General features: G+C 34.5%; 1 protein-coding gene across 1 annotated transcript in view; it reads left to right on the top strand.

Annotated features, from left to right (window-relative positions):
• The window catches only part of LOC105219597 (homeobox protein Nkx-2.4), a 50,065-nt gene that overhangs the window by 14,069 nt on the left and 16,510 nt on the right, over positions 1–19,486 (top strand). Inside the window, exons 3-4 of the mRNA XM_054228143.1 lie at positions 3,835–4,046; positions 15,167–15,318. Coding sequence (XP_054084118.1) covers positions 3,835–4,046; positions 15,167–15,318 — 364 coding nt within the window. The remainder of the gene's footprint in view (positions 1–3,834; positions 4,047–15,166; positions 15,319–19,486) is intronic.

The following is a 19,486-nucleotide window of genomic DNA, read 5'->3' as shown; positions in this document are numbered from 1 at the left end:
CTCATAATGCAACATCCGCGTTTTTGATCTCACAAAACAAAGCAATTCTTTGGCGTCATGGATATTTCATTTCATTACATAAACTAGTATAGTAACAAAAGAAATACAAAAACAATTTATTTATTTAACTTTATTTATATTATATAATACACAATTTGACCCACATATTCGTCATATATATTGTATAAAGTCCATTGAAAGTTGGAAACCATAATATTAGGTTAGAAGCACCGAGGTCCTCGTGTTCGATATATGGGGCCTTAAAAACCTATGGTCCGATTTCGGCGATTTTTAGATTGCGGCTGCCAAACTACAAACATAGTATTTGTGCAAAGTTCTGCACCGATATCTTCACTAGTGCTTGCTTTATATATTGTAAAGTAAACGATTCAGATCGTCTTCAAAGTTCTGGTATATAGGAAGTAGACGTGGTTGTTAAGCGATTTGGCCTATTTTCACAACATATCATTGGGATGTAAGGAAACTATTACAAACCAAGTTTCATTGAAATCGGTTGAGTAGTTCCTGAGATATGGTTTTTGACCCATAAGTGGGCGACGCCACGCCCATTTTCGATTTTGTAAAAAAATCTGAGTGCAGCTTCCATCTGCCATTTCCTATGTGAAATTTAGTGTTTCTGACGTTTTTCGTTAGTGAGTTAACCCACTTTTAGTAATTTTCAACCTAACCTTTGTATGGGAGGTGGGCGTGGTTATTATCCGATTTATTTCATTTTTGGACTGCGTTAAGAAGTTGCTAAAAAAACGACTGCAGAAAGCTTGGTTTATATAGCTTTATTGGTTTCCCAGATATGTACAAAAAACCTATTTGGGGGCGGGGCCACGCCCACCTCCCCAAAAAAATTACATCCAAATATGCCCCTTCATAGTGCGATCCTTCATACCAAATTTTATTTCCATAGCTTAATTTTTGGCTTAGTTATGGCTCTTTATGTGTTTTCGGTTTTCGTCGTTTTGTGGGCGTGGCAGTGGTCCGATTTTGCTCATTTTCGAAAGCAACCTTCCTATGGTGCCAAGAAATAAGTATGCCAAGTTTCATTAAGATATCTTAATTTTTACTCAAGTTACAGCTTGCACAGATGGACGGACAGACAGACATTCGGATTTGAACTCCACTCTTCACCCTGATCACTTTGGTATATGTATATAACCCTATATCTAACTCGTTTAGTTTTGGGTGTTACAAACAACCGTTATGTGAACAAAACTATAATACTCTCTAGCAACTTTGTTGAACTCTAGCAACTTTGTTGCGAGAGTATAAAAATTCCGAAAACTCGACCGTTGGCACCTCATCTCCCATGACGTGTCCAAAAAAAAGGTCTTGCGGTTAACATCATAACTTATGATTGGTTCATCTAAAAATAATTAACTAACAAGTAAGGGAAGGCTAAGTTCCTGTGCAACCGAACATTTTATACTCTCGCAATTTATTGGTGTAATTTTATAAAGATAACACAATTCGACGCATATATTCAACATAACGTTCGATAGAATAACGAAAATCATCATATATAGTATATGGGGACTGAGGCAATTCCTGAACCGATATCACTCGTTTTCACCACCAACATACATAATATCCAAGATAAAATTAAGTGAGCATATTTTATATTACCTATAATTAGGTATATGGGATCTGGGGGAAGTTATGACCCGATTTTAATCACTTTTGGTACATAGACAAAGTGTTATAAGAAAAAAATTCAGAGGAAATGAATTACATTAAAATATCTGAGAGATTTGCCTGTATTTTTGATGACAAATTATTTTTTAGACACCGAGTTCTTCATGTTCGATATCAGGGGCCTTGAAAAGTCATGGTCCGATTTTGACAATTTTTCCACAAGTGATGTCACAGCTCAAATACAGTATTTGTGTAGAGTTTTATTCCGCTATCTTCATTGGTTCTTAATGTATATATTATAAAGTGAACGAATTAGAAGAATTCAAAATTGAGTTATATGGGAAGTAGGCGTAGTTGTGAACAATATTCCACCCGTGTCATCAGGGTGTCAAGAAAGTGTTATATGCCGAATTTCATTGAAATCGGTCGAGTTGTTCTTGAGATATATTTTTTTACCCATAAGTGGGCGACACCACGCACATTTTCCATTTTGTAAAAAAATCTGAGTGCAGCTTCCATCTGCCATTTCTTATGTAAAATTTAGTGTTTCTGACGTTTTCCGTTTTAGTAATTTTCAACATAACCTTTGTTTGGAAACTGGAGCAAGTTAGGTTTATACAGTTTTTTTGGTTTGCAAGATATATACAAAAAACCTTTTTGGGGGCGGAGTCACGACCACTTTTAAAAAAAATTTACATCGAAATGTGCCCCTCCCTAATGCGATCCTATGTTCCAAATTTTATTTTTATAACTTTATCTATGGCTTAGTTAACACACTGTATAGGTTTTCGGTTTTCGCCATTTTATGGGCGTGGCAGTGGACCGATTTTGACCTCCTCAGGGTGCCAAGGAATATGTGTTCCAAGTTTCATTAAGATATCTTTTACTTAAGTTATCGCTTGCACGGGCACGGATTTCAAATCCACTCGTCATTCTGATCATTTATTCCAAAAAATTCACTCTTTTGGTCAACATTTCGACATATACAGGAAGGTTCTGTCATTCACTTCCAATTCAAGCAAATTCAATTTCAATCCGGTATTTGATAATTTTGGTGTGTTGAATTTCGATTTGACTTTTCAAATTCCACATTTTTATACTCTCGCAACAAAGTTGCTAAAGAGAGTATTATAGTTTTGTTCACATAACGGTTATTTGTGTTACCCAGAAATGAAAGAGTTAGATATAGGGTTATATATGTATATCAAAATGAGCAGGATGACGAGTATGTCCGGATGTCTTTCCGTCTGTCTGTCCGTGCAAGCGATAACTTGAGTAAAAATGAAGATTTCTTAGCGACATATATTTCTTGCCACCCTGAGGAGGTTGGAATTGAGCCCACAGCAGAGCCCACAAAATGGCGAAAACCGAAAACCTATAAAGCTATAATAATAAAATTTGGCACAAAGAATCGCACTAGGAAGGCGCATATTTGAATGTAACATTGGAAAAGTGGGCGTGGCCCCGCCCCTAAATACATTTTTTATATATGTATCTTGCATATACCAAACTTCCTACCACAAAAATTGATATTATCGGATAATAACCACGTCCCTTACAAAGGTTATGTTAAAAATTACTAAAAGTGAGTTAACTCACTAAAGAAAAACGTCATAAACACTAAATTTCACATAGGAAATGGCAGATGGAAGCTGCACTCAGATTTTTTTACAAAATCGAAAATGGGCGTGGCGTCGCCCACTTATGGGTCAAAAACCATAACTCAGGAACTACTCGATCGATTTCATTGAAATTCGGTATATAATATTTTCCTGACACGCTGATAACACTTATGAAAATTGATAAAATCGGTTCATAACACGTCTACTTCCCATATAACTCAATTTTGTATTCCATCTGATTCCATGACTCTATAATAGATAGTGTACCTTGATGGTGAAAATGAGTGAAATCATATACTATATATAATGATTGTACTTTATGTCGAATATATGGGTCAAATTGTGTGTTATATTAATAAAACTATATCAATAAATTGCGAGAGTATAAAATGTTCGGTAACACCCGAACTTAGCTTCCTTACTTTTTAACATATGTTTTCTAAAAACACGTATTTATTATACATATTATTTCTTTTCATACTTATTTATTGTAATGTATGACATATTAATCGGAAATCTAAAAAAAAATGAAATATTTCATTAAATAACCAATGATATTTTTTAGAACAAATTCAAGCGGAAGTAGTATCACTTCACCTAATACATTGGGTTCCACAACCATGGCTAATCCCTACGCGATGGGCTCACTATATCACAGTCCAGGTGTCCAAAGTTATTGCGGACCAGCAGATAATCTTTCATTGGCAGGACATTATTCAGATATGAGAAATTCGGCATCTTGGTATGGATCTACGACAAATGATCCCAGATTTGCAAGTAAGTCATATAGTTATTATTATTATATCAAGCCTTATGCACCAAAATGTATTAATAAGCAAAATTTTAATTATTTTACGTAACGAATAGCTTAGCTCTGGTAGAAAAATTTATATTATAAGCCTGAAAAAACTATTAAACCCAAATTATACATTTACGGACAATAATTTTGCTAACATATCGTACAGATAGGCAGATATATCTTCTCCTCTTCTTGACTGGCGTAGACACCGCTTACGGGGTTATAGCCGAGTCCATAATAGCGGGCAACGCATCTCTCCTTTTGGCAGTTTGGCGCCAATTGGTTATACCAAGCGAAGACAGGTCCTTCTCCACCTGGTCCTTCCATCGGAGTGGAGGGCTCCCTCTTTCTCGGCTTCCACTAGCGGGTACTGCATCGAACATTTTCAGAGGTGGAGCATTTTCGTCCATTCGAAACATGACCTAGCCAGCGTAACCGCTGTCTTTTTATTCGCTGGACTATGCCAATGTCGTCGAATAACACATACAGCTCATCCTTCCATCGTCTGCGGTATTCGCCGTTGCCAATGAGGAACCGTAAATCTTCCGCAAAACCTTTCTCTCGTAAAGTAGGACGGGAATGATGAAGGACTGGTAGAGTTTGGTTTTTGTTCGTCGAGAGAGGACTTTACTTTTCAATTGCATACTCAGTCCATAGTAGCACCTGTTGGCAATAGTGATTCTGTGTTGGATTTCCAGGCTGACATCGTTATTGCTGTTAAGCAGATATATACGGTGTAATAAATCCCTATATTAGGTATATTTTTGGCACATTGTCATAGATATTGAGGTCCCCATATTCGGTATCTGGAGCCTTATGTCTATAGTCCAATTTCAACCATTTTTAGATAGTTGTTGCACACCTCCATGACACAATTTTTGTTATATTATATTTCGGTATCGACAGGTTTTGTGCCAAATTTTACTTAGATACATTTTTAGCTTTAGTCGGTTTGCGATACAAAAAATCTTATTAAGGACTTGGCCCCGCTACTTTCCAAAAATAATTAATTACAAATGCCCCTGTATACTTTGATCATTATTTCGGGTATTAGACTAGGCTGTGTATTGGACCGAACATGTTTTTTCGAGAGTAAAAGAGTAATTACTCCGTTTTTCGAAGTTAGCCTCCAAAATCGAAATATTTGCATTCGAATCTCTCAAAAATACGCATATAAATTACCGTTTACTCTTCTTTCAATGGTGTATAAAGGTTATATGAGATATGTCATAAGTGATCAAAGTTTGCTCTTTCTAAAAAATAAAAACTTTATGAATCGAAAAGTACCAGCTCAATTTTTTAAATTTTGTATGGTTGTGAATTTTGGTTAGGTGACCATTCTCGTGGTATGCGTAATTATAAAATGTCTGTATAATTCTTTCAGGAAATAACAATTAAATGAACAAAAAAAAATATAAATTTGTTTCAATGAGAAGAAAGATACGGACAGAAAAAAAATTTATAAAAAATGGATATAACTACATAAGATAGCAAATTACATTTCATTTTGATTACATATGGTAAAAAGTTGAAACAATCTGTGATCAATTATTTTAAAATTATAATAATTATAATGACGTTAAGCTCAATTCGAAGGCAAACATTTCGATATTGGAGACTAATTTCGAAAACGAAGAAATTACTTTTATTACTAATTATTGAATACTTACTTTTCTGGCCAAATAAAATACTTACTCTGGTTGTGCGCATCGGGATGAATCATCAATGTCCATCGATAGTTGTTTTGGTGATATAAAGCCATTCTGCATTTTATAAATGCAGAAAATCAGTTTTTACACAGATGCAACTCTTTTTGTCCGAAAGAAAATTTTTGTTTGAGGTAGGTCAGTGGGACATATTTTTTTTTATGTTCTAGTGTAAAAAATGGGTAAACTCGGCCCTCATATACATAATGATTGCGAGTTTCTCATATATCAGTCAGTGTATAAAATATCATATAGAAATCCGTTTCTTCCATGGCGACGGACAAAAACTCAACTTAGTATTAAGATTGGTTCAAAGTCATTCCTTTTTGTTTTACACATGGAAAAATTATGAGGAGGTAAACACGCTCACGGAAGACAACTTTACAGATATCTCGAATTATACAGCCACACAAAAAAAATGTTGTCATAACCTGGGGGTCTTACTATGTACTGTTTTTGGGGGTGGTAATCAGCGACCCGGAGTAAGGATTTCCGAACCATTCCGATGAATTTTTCAAAATAGCGTCAGCCATATTGGATCCGCCATTTTGAATTTTTAAAACATCGGATTCAAAATCAGCAACCCTGAAAACTCCGAATATCAAGTTTCAGGCATATCGGATGAAGTTTTAAATACGCCGTCCGCCATATTGGTTTTCTGAGGTTATGTCAAAACCCTGGTTTAATGGGGCGTTCTCCGCAGAGTTAAATTGTCAAAGTCGTTTCTCGAAAAAAGTTATATAAAAAGTGTTCAAAAACATAAAAAATAATTGTTTTATTTCAAAACAAAGTGAACTATATAAATAAATAAAGATAATTTAGTAGTTGCCTATTGCCTGTAACTAATGAACCAGGATATAAAGGACTTTGAAATTTTTATCACTTCATATTTGAGTTAAGACTAATATATTTATATCTGCATTAAAAAAACATTTTCTAAGAAAGTATTATACATAGTTTTGTTAGATATAAGTTGTAAAAGTTAAATTTGGTGTAAACGATCGCACTAGTAAGGGGATATTTGGATGTATTTTTTTTGGGAAATAGGGCCAAAACCAAACTCTCTGCTGTCACTTACCTTACGTACTTCATTAGACACCATAAAATTGGTTAAATAGGATAATAACCACGCTCACAAAGATAATATTGAAAATTACTAAAAGTGCGTTAACTCACTAATGAAAAACATCAGAATCACTAAATTTTACAGAAGAAAGCTGCACTCAGTTTTTCTAAATGAAAAAAATGGGCGTGACATCGCCTACTTAAGGGTCAAAAACCATATCTCAGAAAATGCTCGACCGATTTCAATGATGATTCAGTATATAATATTTTATTGACATCCTAATGACACGGATTAAAAATGGGCGAAATCGGTTCACAAAAACGCCTACTTCCCACATAACTTAATTTGAATTATATCTGTTTCCTTCACTTTATAATATATACATTAGGAACCAATAAAGATAGCGGATGAAAGGTTTACACAAATACTGTATTTGAGATGTGACATCACTTGTGAAAAAATTGTCAAAGAACTCAGGGTAATTTTTCATCGAAAATATCGTAAATCTCTCAGATATTTTCATGTAATTCAGAGGGGATATTTTTTTCTAATAGTGTGTCTCTGTACCAAAAATTATTAAAATTGGGTCAGAACTTCTCGTAGCTCCCATATGTATGTATGTGATTGGCGTTGCAACCGTTTAGCCGGTTATAGCCGAATCGACGATAGTGCGCCACCTCTCTCTCTCCTTCGCAGTTCGGCGCCAGTTGGAGATCCCAAGTGTAACCAGGTCGCTCTCCACCTGGTCCCTCCAACGGAGTGGAGGCCTTCCCCTTCCTCGGCTTCCTCCGGCGGGAACTGCATCGAACACTTTCAGGGCTGGAGTGTTTTCGTCCATTCGGACAACATGACCTAGCCAGCGTAGCCGCTGTCTTTTTATTCGCTGAACTCCCATATACCTAATCATATGTTTTTCAAAAATACGAAAAAATAAAAAGTGAGCGTATGGTCTTAGATATAGTGTTCCTTGGTGGTTAAAATGAGTGAAATCGGTTCTGGAAATACCTCAGCCCTCTTATTATATGTACATATGATGATTTTCGTTATTCTATTGGAGTTTATGTCGAATATATGGGTCGAATTGTGTTATCTTAATAAAATTACATCAATAAATTACGAGAGTATAAAACGTTCGGTTGCACCCGAACTTAACTTTTCATTGCTTGTTTAAAGTCGAATTTAGCCAAATCTACATATATCAATAAAATTAAGTGAGAATATTTCGATTAGCGCGTTGGCATTTGGTAGTAAAAACAGTAACCCTATTATTCAAACATGTATATGTTTATATATATATATAATAATATATCAAATGTAATCGACATAGTCTAATGTGAAATTATATTTTATTATTATAATTAAAATTAAACTTACGCAAATATTTCTCACCTTTGATTTTAGCGATTTGCGTGAATTTATAATTTTCAGCTACGTTCAAACACAACGCTACCTTACTTGTTTTCAAGTGCTTCTATTTACTATGTATTCGATATTTTTAAGCATTCCAATCCATTGTCATGATGACTAAGCAAAAACATAGAACCGATCGAAACTTACAATTCAGCTAAGTCACTGTTTGTTTAGGTTGATTATTTATTATTGTTTGTGTAGAAAAATTTTGTGCCACTTGATAAAAAAAAAATAAAAAATATAAAAATTATTTAAAGGTATTCTGATCATATATTTGCCTGTTATCAATACTCGAAAATTGAATTGTACATCTGTATTTCAGTGTCATGTTTAATATACCACTTTTCCAAGAATTCTAAATAAACTAAAAAATAATATAAAATAAACCGGGTAAGGAAAGGCAACCGAACATTTTATACTCTCACAATTTGAAATGCGTGGCAATATTTTCAGGTATTGGTGAAACTTTATTTTAAAGAAAGTTGTAAGCAATATTCTTTTCGATGAATCCATGAATGAATTGTCTTCACTTTTGGTAGTAAATAAAATTATATTTTTGGTAATTGATTCTCTTAGTCTCATTTATAACAAATCATTCAGATGACAATATTCATTGCTAAGAGAAATTATATACAGTAGCAGTACTTTTTTCTACCGAACATAATATAAATTCAATCAAAGGTACAAAACGTACTATATAGGCTACATAAGGGAACAGTCAAACAAATAGACAAAAATCTTTATAATAGAGGTAGCGGGCCACCAAAATATTGGGTCTAGGGAAGATCTATACTCGAAACTTGTTTGCACTAATTATAACATACGGGGTGCTTGTGAAAGTCACGGACCGATTTCATACATCTTCGCCATTCATTCCAATATATACAAATTTATTCGTTCACTTAATTTATCTAAGATTACTTGCTTATTAACCTTATAAACCGTATAAAATCCACCGTAAATTTGAAAATCATTATGTCAGGTTGATGGATTTTATTAATTTGGTTCTTTATTTATATATTGTAAAGAGGAAGTATAAGACTGGACTTTAAAATTGTGTTATATAGAAAGTTGTCAACCGATTTCGCAATTTTTCGAACCATAACATCAGGATATCGAAGAAATATTATATACCAAATTGAGTTGAAATTGGTCGAGTAGTTCCTGAGGGTTTTGTCGTAAAAGTGGTGTATTAATGAAGTCATCAAAGTACAACTAAAATAAATTTGATTATATTTGCACAAAAATATTGGGCCGTACTTTTACTAGTCCACACATATAGAACGTGAGGTAGGCTTAATACAAATGTGAGCTATAATAACGAAATTAAGGGTGGGCTTCAGAGACCAAAAAAGGGTATATTTGCAATTTTTTAATATTTAATTTTTTAATATTTACAATCATATATTTCATGTAAACAATTCAGCATATAGAAGATACATATTTAAACAGTATTTTGTGAAATTTATATTTACAAATTCCGAAAACTCAGCCGTTGGCACCTCATCTCCCACGACGTGTCCAATAAAGGTCTTGCAGTGGACATCATACTCGAGATTGTTTAAAACTAAAAACAATAAACTAAAAATATTTCGATAGTACATCGATAAATCTAGTTAATGAATGAAGGTAGAAATAAAATATATAAATCTGCATTGTTGACAGAATTTTAACCAAAAACTCATTTTCGCACTATCGTCGATTCGGCTATAACCGGCTAAACGGTTGCAACGCCAATCTTCTTCTTCTTGACTGACGTAGAAGCCGCTTACGTGGTTATAGCCGAGTCCACAACAGCGCGCCACGCATCTCTCCTTTTGGCAGTTTGGCGCCAATTGGTAATACTTTGCTGTGGTCATCATCAAAAGGGGGATGTTTCATCCGAGGTTGTTGCTTCTTATTCATTGGTTATTCGTTTTTATGTGGTGGGTCCCAAACCGCATAAGCGGGATTCGCCTTCTCATTTTAGCTCGCTTCCAGACGGATGTCTGTTGGCTACCCAGAGGATACTTGGTCTAAGACCGGAAGTCGTGAGCTGCTTGAGCCACATGCAAAAGAATCGTTCCTGGCCACTCCCAAGTGAATGGCAGTCAGAAACTTTCCTTACTTACGTGAACTTCTACATATGACTCCATCCTCCAACGCCAATCACATACATACATATTTTAAACATAATAAGATTTGCAAAAATATATTAAATCACTTAACATTCCTCCACAATGTCTCCATTTGGCAAACATCGTATAATTATATTAATGAATGTAAATAGGAATGTTTTTTATGTATAATGTGAATTGATAGTAAAAATTTATGAAATCGATCCACACATTCCTCAGACTCTATATGACCTCCAATATACGAGGGAGATGTGATATGTACTTTACTTCACTGTCTGATGATATTACTACCCTCGTAGACGTTTAATATCTTGATCAATGGCAGAATCGCACATTTAATATACACACAATTAATATACATATATACATATTTACTTACATATAAAAATAACTTATTATTAAATATTATTCTTAATAAAAAAATTAAAAATTAACTTATAACAGCACTTACGCGTTCAACCGACGGTCGATTATAAAACAAGATGTTCATATCACTGAGATTATTACCAAAATCAGTATATTGTGTTTAATAGGAATTCCAATAGCTAAGTATAATAGATAATCTTTTCCGAATTTTGCGCTGCAAATACGTACATTTAAGCCAGAATTAGAGCATAATATGAGTTTACAAATCATGTGTGCAGATATCTCTACGGAATTCTATATATATTTATATCCATATAAAATTCTCTGTACCTCATTGTATAGAGATGATAGGAAAATACAACATTCTGTATAGACAGTGTAAAATAAGTATGTTTATTTTTCGCCTAAAACAATTCCGAATTTGTAATTTTATTAATAATAATACGCTTGGCTGCTTACTCATTTTTATTCTACCATAGGCATGATTGCAAAACGCGACGTCATAAACGAAATCAACTGTAAAACTTTCTTAGCAATTGTACACATATTTAGACTTAGTATATTTTCAATGAACATTTTTTATTCATAACGTCACGAATTCTGTCAAGTTAAGTTCTACATATGTCAAGTTAAGCTTTAAACAGATTTGCAGATTTCAACAATTTGGGAAAGTGAACGGAAAATGAAAGTGCGCCCGTAAATTTCTCACAAACTACTAAAGCATTATCAACCAAACCTGCTTTAGAATTTCTTCATTCAGTATCAAAATTGTGGAAATTGGATATAAACCACGTCCGTTCTCTATACAAAGGTTATGTTGAAAACGTATCTTTATACTCTCGCAACAATGCTGCTAAAGATAATATTATAGTCTTGTTCACATAACGGTTGTTTGTAACACCAAAAACTAAACGAGTTAGATATAGGGTTACATATACCAAAGTGATCAGGGTGACGAGTAGATTTGAAATCCGGATGGCTGTCCATCCGTCCGTCCGTCTGTGCAAGCGATAACTTGAGTAAAAATAGAGATATCTTATCCTTGGCACCATGAGATGTTTGGTATTGAACAATCGGACCGCTGCCACGTCCACAAAATGACGAAAACCAAAAACATATAAAGTGCCATAACTAAGCCGTAAATAAAGATATTAAAGTAACATTTGGCACAACGGATCGCACTAGGATAGATGTAATTTTTGTTGGGGAAGTGGGCGTGATCTCGCCCCCAAGTAGGTTTTTTGTATATATCTCGCAAACAATAAAGCTATATAAACCAAACTTTCTGCAGTCGTTTCCCTTGCGTACTCCATCACACACCATGAAAATAATTGAAATCATATAATAATCCCATTTCTCCATCCCATTTCTCTATATATAAAATGGATAAAATGTAATTGGAAAAGTGGGCATGGGCTGCCCCTAATCCGTTTTTTTGTTATATATCTCACGAACAGCGAAAGCTATATCAGCTAGACTTACTAAAGACAGATACCAGATATCGAACATGACAACCTCAGTGCATGTGGGTAAATTCGGAGCGAAGCATTCTAATAATGCATTTCTGTGCAAATAAATAGGAAAACATCGGGTTATATTTCCCTTAGAATCCAAACTCGTTTACCTAATATTTGGATTTTCAAACTTCCGTTGGCTTTATATCTTATACATATGAATATCAGTTAATATGTAATATATGAAAACAAAATTAAGTGAAAGCTAAGTACATAGCTTGGTGGAGAAAATTAGTGAAATCGGCCTAGGAATGGCCCACCCTTCTTATAAAGAAAAAAAAACGCAGAAAATTCAAATTTAATGGGCATTTATTTTTTTAAGATTATCTCTTTCAAATGTTGGCCGCGGCTACTCGTTCGAGCATTTCGACTGGTATCTAGCGGGTAAATCGAAGCCGTATTACAAGCATATACTTTAGACTTTACATATCCCTACAAAAAAAAGCTTAACGGTGTGATAACACACGATTTGGTGGCCAATCCACCACCGAAGTGTTCTCTCAATAAATCCATTAATTGATGAGATGTGTGAAAAGTGGTGCCGTCTTATTGAAACCAAATGTCGCCGAGATCTCGAGCTTAAATTTCAGGCATTAAATAGTCGGATATCATTGCGCGATAACGGTCGTCATTGGCGGTTACGTTCTCACCGGTATCATTTTTGAAGAAATATGAAGCGATGATTCCACCGGCCCACATAGGTTTCAGCTAGTGCATACTGCGGCTAAAAATATAAGGAGTTGTCGCAGGACAATGACATTTGGTACATCATTGTTTTGGATTCCAATCAAGAAAAAAATGAAAAAATCAAAATCACGCCCACCTCCCATATAAGGTGAAACTTAATTTTTGACCTACAGCACTGATTTTTGGTACATAGCATTTTTTTGACATTATATATGTTGGTGTTAAAACCTCATATTGGTGCTTAGATAATGAAGCATCGAGAATCTACGCCTTATTCATATCTGCGCTACCATGTTTTTTTGCGGCATACAAAACCATTTCTTCCGAGATGTTTTCATAAAATGCATGCAGTTTTGTTCTCTTTGTTCGCGGCTTACTGTTTTCGAAGGCAATAGTTGGTCGTCCGCGTTTAACCATGCTAGAACAGCTCGGTGCTTCTGTCTCGTTAGTAACTTCCACTACATAATCACTTGTAAGCCACTGTTCATTCATTTCAAGAAATCTTGTTCTCGTACGTCTTGCTCTTTGCCATCTCTCTTTAAATTTTGTCACAAAATTTTTTTTTTAAATGTTTAAAATTTCGCAACATCCACTTGAGTCATGTTTCTATTATTAATCGCAATAATTTCAACAACTATGTCAATATCACTATTGGTATCCATTAAAAGTTCACATATTCTTATATAAGATATTTTAAAACTTTCCATTGCAGCACTTGATATCACTTGACCTCTAATCACTTTCACACTTCGCAAATTAATGTAATTTGATCAATGTTGTTCAACAATATTCAATATTACGGTAAAAATATCAACAAAATGTTAAGAAATCAGTGCCAAAAACAATTGCATTCATTGCATTCAATTCGGATATGTATGTCGACAGCGGTAGACAGCGCTAAAAAGATGCACCACTTTGAATTTGAAGAACATTGAAATTTTGACGTCCAAATTATGTTGTTCCACAAAATTTTTTATGCATTATTTTTTTCAGTGGATTTTGATACAAATTTTTTCTTTGATACATATTATAAATCAATAATAATATGTAATAAAGTTGAATTTCAATAGTTGTTTTATTGTATCAATGATTTGACTTTTGAGTAAATTTTTTGCTAATTTTGATGTTCTCCACATTCACCAACTTTGGGCAGTTCTGGGCAAAAAACTAATGCAGATAGAATCCTAATACTTTGGGAAAATAATGTATAGATAGTTGGTAACAAACTGTGAAATTTTCATTCAAATCAGACAATATGCCATTTTTGAATTTCAGCCACGGAAATCCCTATGTGCGGCCCACAAATCATACCAAACCGTTGTGTTTTTCTGGATGAAATGGCAACTCTTGAATCTGTTCAGGTTGCTCTTCGTCCCAAATGATTTTGCTTGTTTACATACCCATAGAGCATGAAATGGGTCTCTTAGCTGAACAGAATTTGGCTCGAAAACGTCGGATCTTTGTGGAACTTGTCAAGAGCACATAGAGCGAAGCAATATCGCTTGGGAATGTCCAGCGGCTTCAGTTCTTGCACAAGCTGTATTTTGTACACTTTCAATTTAAGATCTCGACTTAAAATGCGCAATGCTGCGAATGACGTCGAATTGACTCTGCACGGCCTTCGGGTACACTCTCAGCTACAACTGCTATGTTTTCTTCATTGCGTGCTGGACGTGGTCTATTCAGTCGAATATTATCCAATAATGAATGCTGGGTCTCAAGATGGATACTGGTTTCACCATAAGTTGAGCGAAGCGCGCGAAACATATTCTTTACAGAATGTGAATTTTCGTAATAAAGTTGAACAATATTTAAAGGTTGTTTAGACGTAAGTCTAAAAAAAAAATATTGAAATAAATTGCGAGAGTATAAAATGTTCGGTTAAATACTCCTTAAATATTCCTTACATCCTTTTACATAATGTAGACAATTAAAACTACGGATTAAAGTTGATTATTAACACAACCTCTTTGTATTAGAAATTGCTTAATCTTGTTGAGATTTATTTATTTCTATATTTCATTAGGTTTTTGGTTATCTCTATGGGTCGTCTATTAACTTCTGTCTTTTTTTAAATGTATTTTTCATACAACTCGGTCAATATTATTTTCATTCAATTGCATACTTTAATACTGGTACTATAAATTATTAATTTAAAATTTTTTCAATCAATATTTATATGTCTGTAATATAAAAAATAACTAAATTTAAGTATATATTTCACTTTCCCAGTTACCAGATTAATGGGTGGGTCAGCTACTACCTCCATGGGACATATGGCCAATATGGGAAGCCTTGCTACTTGTAGTGTTACTGATTCGAAACCATTGCAATTTCCCTTGACGCAGAGACGGAAACGGAGGGTATTATTTACCCAGGCTCAGGTAAGCATAACTAGCTTATACCTAGAATTAATTTAATTTTTGTTGTATCCCAATCAGTGGGCAGAAATTTTACATTAATAGTATTCATTTAATGTGATATTTATATTTATAAACGTAACAAATTTTCAACATTGTTAAATGAGCATTCTATGGCCATATTTCATAAGTCATCAGATTTTTATTTGCAAAAAGTAAAATCTAAGTGTCAAGAATAAGTAAAAAAAACATTTTTTTTTAATTATTGGACGTTGCATTAAATGTATTAATTGTTTAATTATTTTAGAGGGCTTAGGCACGAATTAAATAAATTGAGTGAAGACAAAACATTTTAATCTGTCTCATTTTTGTAGCTTCAGCTTTTTGTTATCTCTTAGAAGATCTTTATACACCTTCCAGCAGTACTCACTTTCGGTTTTCTTGGCTTAGTTCCGCGTACTGCAAGACCCGAGTACATTCACGCCTTCCTCTGGCCGGTGTACCCAGCACTCACCAGTTCGTGTGGTGTGTGTAACAAAATGCAATGAGTATGAGCTTCTTTGACATCCTTTATAGCCACAACCGTCAAGTCATCTGTGTAGAAATTGAGGTCAGGGTGTAATTTTTGGTGCTAACCATGGTTCCTGAACTAGAGCCACATCGTAACCGCACTTCTGTAAATTGGAACTCAGCTGAGGCGACCTAATATTTGTAAAGGTTCACTTGATAGCATGCTCCGTGTCTACCATTCTAGGTATGATAATCTTTGATTTGGTACCGATGAAATGCTACTGCGGTCTACCACCTTCATTTTCCCAGAGGTTCAGAAGCGTTTTGACAGCTTCCTTCACCCATGTCAGCGACAGGTCATTCTAGAATTCTTTTTACCCTACCAAGCCACCTCGCTCCATCGAACGTTGGTGCATTTGGTTAGGCGTTTCTCTCGGTCGATAGTTCCGGAGAGCGAAGAAGTCTTCTTCCTTATCGGAATTACTCGACCACTTTCAACAAAATTGATTTCATAACATCTTCTAGGCATCTCAATACTATAGTTTGAAATCGGCCTAATTTCCATAAACCAGAATTTTGTTGTCTATATGATCCGTTCACTGTATTATATATAATTTAAGCACCAGTGAAGATATCGCAACAAAATTTTGCTCAAATACTGAAATTTGATTGTAGCATAATGAGTCCAAAAATCGCAGAAATGGGACTATACGTTCTCAGTTGCCCCAGATATCGAACCTCAGTGTATGTGTCGATAAATCTCTCAGATATTCTAAATAAATTCAAATAAGATGTGTTTCTTATAATAGTGTACCTTCCTCTAGCCCCCATATACGTTATATACGGTTTTCAAACTTCCGATGGATTTTATACCGTATATATAGGTTTATATCTGAGATATGTTAACAAAATTAAGTGAACATGTATGATATTGTATATAATGTAGCTTGGTGGTAAAAACAGTTGAAATCAGTCCAGGCATTACCAGCTACCATATACTATAAATAATGATTTTCGTTATTCTAGTAGATTTTAAGCAGAATATACCGCTGGAGAGAGAATATTAATAATATTAAATAAATAAAACGCGAGAGTATTTAATGTTCGGTTACACCCGGACTTGCGTGGTTGTTAACAGATTCCGCCCATTTCCAACAGGTAACATCTGTGTGTCAAGAAAATAGTATGTAAAAAATTTCATTGAAATCGGTCGAGTAGTTCAAGCGATATGATTTTTGACCCAGAAGTCGGCGACGCCATGCCCATTTCGGGCCATGTATTTTTTTTAATACATCGTAATATGCCAGTCTCTATTGTGATCCTCTGTTCGAAATTTTTCATAGCTTTATTTATGGCTTAGTTTAGCACTTTATAACTTTTCCGTTAACGTCATTTAGAGGGCGTGCCAATGGTCCGGTTTCTCCCATCTGTACTTTCAAACCTCTCATGGTGAGAGACACACTATTATCTGGAAAACATTTCCTCGCAATTTCTTTAGAATATCTGCTAGATCTTAACATATTTTTGGTAAAAAATTGGTCACAAGCACTGAGGTCCACATGTTTGATATCGGGCTCTCGGAAACTTATAGTCCTATTTCGGCAATTTTAGACGGGCCATGACATATTGAAAATTCAGTGTTTGTGCAAAGTCCTGTCCCAATAAATTCACTGGTGCATCAATTATATATTATAATGTAAGCGAATGAGTTGGTCTTCAAAATTGCGTTATAATGGAAGAAGGCGTGGTTACAAACCCATTTGAGCCATTTTTCAATTGTACCATTTGGAGGCCTAGAAAATGTTATTTCATAGTAATTGGTCCAGTAGCATCTGAGATATAATTTTTGACTCATAAGTGGAGGTCGCCAAGCCCATTTTGCGATTTTATACCATTGTGAGTGTAGCCCTCACTCACACCACCTCACTTTTCAACATGAATTGCCTAAAGGAAACGACTTCAGAAAGTTTGGCTGATATAGTTTTAGTACTTTGTGAGATATGTATAATAAATTAATAGATTAAGGGGAAGTTTTAGTACTTTGTGAGATATGTATAATAAATTAATAGATTAAGGGGAAGGCGTACACTTTCCCAAAAAAAAAAAAATCATCTATGTATGCCTTTCTCTAGTGTAATCCTCTGTACCGAATTTGTTTTCAAAACCATATTTATGGCTTAGTTATAGTTTATTATTATTTATTATCTGTTATCAGATAGGTTGGTTATCGCCATTCTGCGGGCGTGGTAGTGGTTTCTCCCATTTAAAAAACCAACCTTTTTATGGGACCAAGCAACACATGTACTAAGTTTCATTAAGATATCTAATTTTTTACTCAAGTTATCGTCCGTCTGTCCGTCCGTCCAACCGTGCAATCTGTAACTTCAGTAAAAATTGAGATATCTTATTGAAACTTCGTACACGTGTTCCTTGGCACCATTGCTTTCGTAATGGCGAAATTAAACCACAAAATGGCGAAAACCGAAAACATATAAAGTGCCATAACTAAGCTATATACATACAAAGATATGTAAGTAAAATTTTGTAAAAAGGATCGCACTAGGCCGCTACTAGCTTGTAAATTACTAATCAACCAAACTTTCTTGAACTGTTTCCTTTAGGTATTTCCTTATACAGTTTAAAAATGGAGGAAATCGGATTATAACTACGCCTACCTCCCATACAAAGGTTATAAATTCTATACACAATTTGAAATGGGTTTGGCTCCGACCACTAATAAGCAAAAAACCATATCTCAGAAACTACTCGACCAATTTCAACGAAATTCGGTTCGAATCATTTCCTTGGCATCCAAATTCTATAATTTGAAAATGGGCGACATCGATTCACAACGACGCCTACTTCCCATATACCACAATTCTGAAGTCCAATTCGATTGATGATTTGTTCACTTTACAATATATAAGTTAAGCACCAGTGAAGATATCGGAACAAAACTTTGCACAAATATTTTGTTTCTAGTGTGGCATAGCCCGTATAAACATTATTGAAATCGGACTATAACTTTTCAGGATCCCATATATGGAACATGAGGACCTCGAAATTTGGGGCTAATTTTTTATTGAAAATATCGGTAAATCAGATATTTGAAAGAAATTCAAAGGAGATCTTTTCCTTCGAACAGTGCGTATCTGTGCCAAAAAATGGGCAAAATCAGGCCAATATCTCATATTCGGATTTTCAAACTTCCGGCGGACTTTGTACCATATATGTATGTATGTATATCGGTTAATATGTGAGATATCAAAATGGCAATAATCGAAAACTTATAAAGTGCTATAACTAAGCCACAAACAAAACTTTAAAAACAAAATTTTGTACAAAGTATCATATTAGGGAGGGGTATATTGGCATGCAATTTTTTTGTGAAAGGGACCGTGACCTTGCCTTCTATAAAGTTTTTTGAATAATAACATAAACTACTAACCAATTTTTCTGGATTAATTTTTTTAGACAGATTATGCAACCACGCCTCCTTCAAATGAAAATGAAATGTTGAAAACTACTAAAACTGCTATAATTCAGTAAGGAAGAACACAAGAAACCCTAAATGTTACGGTGTAGATGGTATAGTAAAGCTGCACTAAGATTGGTATAAAACAAGGACCGTGGACATGGCACTGCCCACTTATGGGTCAAAAACCATAGTCCAGGAACAAGA

This window comes from Zeugodacus cucurbitae, chromosome 2, assembly GCF_028554725.1.
Source record: "Zeugodacus cucurbitae isolate PBARC_wt_2022May chromosome 2, idZeuCucr1.2, whole genome shotgun sequence".
Classification (NCBI taxonomy): Eukaryota; Metazoa; Arthropoda; class Insecta; order Diptera; family Tephritidae; genus Zeugodacus; species Zeugodacus cucurbitae.
The sequence above is the reverse complement of the archived record's forward strand: the minus strand, read 5'-3'. Positions and strand labels throughout refer to the sequence as shown.